Below are 4,961 nucleotides of genomic sequence, written 5' to 3'. Positions count from 1 at the left end.
GAGTGAGTGTGTGAGTGAGTGAGTGAGTGTGAGTGAGAGTGTGTGAGTGTGTGAGTGAGTGTGAGTGAGTGTGAGTGAGTGAGTGAGAGTGAGTGAGTGTGTGAGTGAGTGTGAGTGAGTGTGTGTGTGAGTGTGTGAGTGAGTGAGTGAGAGTGAGTGTGTGAGTGAGAGTGAGTGTGTGTGTGAGTGTGTGAGTGAGTGAGTGAGAGTGAGTGTGTGAGTGAGTGAGTGAGAGTGAGTGAGAGTGAGTGTGTGAGTGTGTGTGAGTGAGTGTGAGTGAGTGAGAGTGTGTGAGTGAGTGAGTGAGTGTGAGTGTGTGAGTGAGTGTGTGAGTGAATGTGTGAGTGAGTGAGTGTGTGAGTGAGTGAGTGTGAGTGTGTGTGTGAGTGAGTGTGAGTGTGAGTGAGTGAGAGTGAGTGTGTGTGAGTGTGTGAGTGTGTGAGTGAGTGAGTGAGTGAGTGAGTGAGTGTGTGAGTGAGTGTGAGTGTGTGAGTGAGTGAGTGAGTGAGTGTGAGTGAGTGTGTGAGTGTGTGAGTGAGTGAGTGAGTGTGAGTGAGTGAGTGTGTGAGTGAGTGTGTGAGTGAGTGTGTGAGTGAGTGAGTGTGAGTGAGAGAGTGAGTGAGTGAGTGAGTGAGTGTGTGAGTGTGTGAGTGAGTGTGAGTGAGTGAGTGAGAGTGAGTGAGTGAGTGAGTGTGTGAGTGAGTGAGTGTGTGAGTGAGTGAGTGTGTGAGAGTGTGTGTGTGAGTGAGTCTGAGTGAGTGAGTGAGTGAGTGTGAGAGTGAGTGTGTGAGTGAGTGTGTGTGTGAGTGAGTGTGAGTGTGAGTGAGTGTGTGAGTGAGTGAGTGAGTGAGTGAGTGAGTGTGAGTGAGTGAGTGAGTGAGTGTGTGAGTGAGTGTGTGAGTGAGTGTGTGAGTGAGTGTGAGTGAGAGTGAGTGTGTGTGTGAGTGTGTGAGTGTGTGAGTGTGTGAGTGAGTGAGTGAGTGAGTGTGAGTGTGTGAGTGAGTGAGTGAGTGTGAGTGTGTGAGTGAGTGAGTGTGAGTGAGTGTGTGAGTGAGTGAGTGTGAGTGAGTGAGAGTGAGTGAGTGAGTGTGAGTGAGTGTGAGTGTGTGTGTGAGTGTGTGTGTGAGTGTGTGAGTGAGTGAGTGAGAGTGAGTGTGAGTGAGAGTGAGTGTGTGTGTGAGTGTGAGTGTGAGTGAGTGAGAGTGAGTGTGTGTGTGAGTGTGTGAGTGAGTGAGTGAGTGAGTGAGTGTGTGTGTGAGTGTGTGAGTGTGCGAGTGAGTGAGTGAGTGAGTGAGTGAGTGAGTGAGTGAGTGAGTGAGTGAGTGAGTGTGAGTGTGTGAGTGAGTGAGTGAGTGTGAGTGTGTGAGTGAGTGAGTGAGTGTGAGTGAGTGTGTGTGTGAGTGAGTGTGTGAGTGAGAGAGTGAGTGTGAGTTAGTGAGTGAGTGTGTGTGTGAGTGTGTGAGTGAGTGAGTGAGAGTGAGTGTGTGTGTGAGTGTGTGAGTGAGTGTGTGAGTGTGTGAGTGTGTGAGTGAGTGAGTGTGAGTGAGTGTGTGAGTGTGTGAGTGAGTGAGTGTGAGTGAGTGTGTGTGTGAGTGAGTGTGTGAGTGAGAGAGTGAGTGTGAGTTAGTGAGTGAGTGTGTGTGTGAGTGTGTGAGTGAGTGAGTGAGAGTGAGTGTGTGTGTGAGTGTGTGAGTGAGTGTGTGAGTGTGTGAGTGTGTGAGTGAGTGAGTGTGAGTGAGTGTGTGAGTGTGTGAGTGAGTGAGTGTGAGTGAGTGAGTGAGAGTGAGTGAGTGAGTGTGTGAGTGAGTGTGAGTGTGTGTGTGAGTGAGTGAGTGAGAGTGAGTGTGTGAGTGAGTGTGAGTGAGAGTGAGTGTGTGTGTGAGTGAGTGAGTGAGAGTGAGAGAGTGAGTGAGTGAGAGTGAGTGTGTGAGTGAGTGTGAGTGAGTGTGAGTGAGAGTGTGTGAGTGAGTGAGTGAGAGTGAGTGTGTGAGTGAGTGTGTGAGTGAGTGTGTGAGTGAGTGTGTGAGTGTGTGAGTGAGTGAGTGTGAGTGTGTGAGTGAGTGAGTGTGAGTGAGAGTGAGTGTGTGAGTGAGTGAGTGTGTGAGTGAGTGAGAGTGAGTGTGTGAGTGTGTGAGTGAGTGAGTGAGTGAGTGTGAGAGTGAGTGTGTGAGTGAGTGTGTGAGTGAGTGAGTGAGTGAGTGAGTGAGAGTGAGTGTGTGAGTGAGTGAGAGTGAGTGTGTGAGTGTGTGAGTGAGTGAGTGAGTGAGTGTGAGAGTGAGTGTGTGAGTGAGTGTGTGAGTGTGTGAGTGAGTGAGAGTGAGTGTGTGAGTGAGTGAGTGTGAGTGAGAGTGAGTGTGTGAGTGTGTGTGAGTGAGTGTGAGTGAGTGTGTGAGTGAGTGTGAGTGAGAGTGAGAGTGAGTGTGTGTGTGAGTGTGTGAGTGAGTGAGAGTGAGTGTGTGAGTGAGTGTGTGAGTGAGTGTGAGTGAGTGTGAGTGAGTGAGAGTGAGTGTGTGAGTGTGTGTGAGTGTGTGTGAGTGAGTGTGAGTGAGTGTGAGTGAGAGTGTGTGAGTGAGTGAGTGAGAGTGAGTGTGTGAGTGAGTGAGTGAGAGTGAGTGTGTGAGTGAGTGTGTGAGTGAGTGAGTGAGTGAGTGAGTGAGTGAGTGAGTGAGTGAGTGAGTGAGTGTGTGTGTGTGAGTTAGTGAGTTAGTAAGTGTGTGTGTGTGAGTTAGTGAGTGTGTGAGAGTGTGTGTGTTAGTGAGTGTGTGAGAGTGTGTGTGTGAGTGTGTGAGTGAGTGAGTGAGTGAGTGAGTGTGAGTGAGTGAGTGAGTGAGTGTGTGTGTGTGAGTTAGTGAGTTAGTAAGTGTGTGTGTGTGAGTTAGTGAGTGTGTGAGAGTGTGTGTGTTAGTGAGTGTGTGAGAGTGTGTGTGTGAGTGTGTGAGAGTGTGTGAGTGAGTGTGTGAGTGAGTGAGTGAGTGAGTGAGTGTGAGTGAGTGAGTGAGTGAGTGAGTGTGTGTGTGAGTGAGTGTGTGTGTGAGTGAGTGAGTGTGTGTGAGTGAGTGAGTGAGTGAGTGTGTTTCAGACCTCAATGACGATCAGTGTGTGTTCAGGGTAAAGCAGCAGAACACCGGTGACCTCTTCACCTGGACGGCTCCTCTGAACTCTGACCTTCAGCCTCTCGAAGTGAACTGACACACACACACACACCAGAGAGAGTTTGACACTGGATCATATAGACACTCTGAACCTTTAATCATGTAATATGGACTCGTGGATTTTCTGTAAAGCTGCTTTGAAACGATGTGTATTGTGAAAAGCATTATTCAAATAAACAGAATCTCTTCAAACCTGCAACATCGGTCCGGTCTTCGAGTCCACAGGAGAGCCGGCCCACGGCGATGATACGGTGTAACAGGAACTTCTGACACACAGACAGGAAGTGATGTATGATAAACCTGCTGAGCCACTGACTGTGTGTGTGTGTGTGTGTGTGTGTGTGCGATTGACCCTGACTATAGATCCACAAACTAATGCTATTATTGAAATATCAATATGTGTGTTTTTGCAGTTATGGCACTTTTCATCCTGAGGACTTTTAGAAAAGAAACTCCTGTAAACTCTCAGCTTGTCCAGAATTCATGTTTCTCCCTGAACCATCATGAAAATTTCATTTCCATCACATAAAAAAAATTATAACCATTTATTCTGTGATGGAAATTACATTTTAGAGATAAAAAAAAAAAAAAAAACTCAGTGGTCTTATAAGGCTCATTTTATGGGTAGCATTTATGTAATATTTTCATAATTTATGCATAATCTGGCAGTTTGATTTGAAATTATGCACAAAATATTCTAATATTTACCAATAGTTTTCTTTTATTTCACTCTTTGTTTATAATCGTGTAGTAATATTTTTAAGATGAATTTTCATATTTTAAGACTGAAAGTTTAAATCTGATATATTTATGTACTATTAGTTTTTATACATTTTATTATTTTTATTTATTTATTTGTTTGTCTTATGTAATTATTACGTTTTATATATTTCTATATGGGTTTAATTTATTTTTATTTCAGTTTTTAGTTATTTTCCTTAAATTCAAATGAAACTTGTTTATTTAAGTTTCTCATTTTTCATCTACTATTTATGTATTTATTTTAATTTGCTATTTAGTTTTATCTAGTTAACAATAACAACACTAATCTGGGATAAGAGTCATATCAAATCTATCCTTAAAGACATTTGAAAAGTATCAAGGAAAAAAAGTTTCCAAGACAGAAAGTTCTTTCTAAATCAGCAAGTGTTGATCCTCAAGAGTGCACTAATGTTGCTGAGATGTAAATCTATCAGAGAGTAGAAGAACATCAACATCACACACACACACACACACACACACACACACACACACCTTGACAGTCCGGCGTTTCTCCATCAGCCGACCGAACAGAGACGAGGATCTGCCGAACCCTGAGTCCAGTTCCCGGGAAGACATCAGTGTGTGTGTGTGTGTGTGTGTGTGTGTGTGTTTGCGCTGGCTGCTAAGCAACATCAGTGGAGGGGCGGGACCGGGACAACAGTGAACACAAACAGCTCGACTGAACGGGTTCGCATTTTGCCAGTTCTGTTCCTATTTCGTGTTTTCTGTGCCATGTTGGATCCAGTCAGAGGATCAAGTCCATTTTTATTTCTTAACTGCAGACAATCAAATAATAAATGAAGTGTCAAATTAATTCATCCATACTCAGGATTAAAAGTTTAATAAAGAAACATAAAATGAACAGTTAAAATGACTTCTAATATTTCTATGTAAAATACAATTAGCACACTCTGAGTATAATATTCTTGCCTAAAGATAAGTTGTTTGAGAGAAATCTCTGTGAAAAGAAAGAGCAGTCAGGATTTGGTTATGTTTCATGCCTGTCATGTGATCCCCTGTTCACGTCACGTGATCCTGCATGTGTTC

The 4,961-nt window shown here is 44.3% G+C and overlaps 1 protein-coding gene across 3 annotated transcripts in view; it reads right to left on the bottom strand.

Moving 5' to 3' along the window:
• LOC130077952 (testis-expressed protein 47) overlaps nt 1–4,521 on the bottom strand; it is a 10,207-nt gene extending 5,686 nt beyond the window's left edge. For all 3 annotated transcript variants that reach the window (XM_056243390.1, XM_056243389.1, XM_056243391.1), the window contains exons 1-3: nt 4,407–4,521; nt 3,346–3,418; nt 3,082–3,185 (exon numbers count right to left, since the gene is read on the bottom strand). In XM_056243390.1, the coding sequence (XP_056099365.1) occupies nt 3,082–3,185; nt 3,346–3,418; nt 4,407–4,490 (261 nt within the window). In that variant the 5' untranslated portion in view covers nt 4,491–4,521. The remainder of the gene's footprint in view (nt 1–3,081; nt 3,186–3,345; nt 3,419–4,406) is intronic.
• Between the last annotated feature and the right edge of the window lie 440 nt (nt 4,522–4,961).

Source organism: Rhinichthys klamathensis, unplaced genomic scaffold (assembly GCF_029890125.1).
Source record: "Rhinichthys klamathensis goyatoka isolate OS25496 unplaced genomic scaffold, OSU_Roscu_1.1 h1tg000789l_1, whole genome shotgun sequence".
In the NCBI taxonomy this organism is placed as follows: Eukaryota; Metazoa; Chordata; class Actinopteri; order Cypriniformes; family Leuciscidae; genus Rhinichthys; species Rhinichthys klamathensis.
Note: the sequence above shows the minus strand (reverse complement) of the source record. Positions and strands in the feature narration are given on the sequence as shown.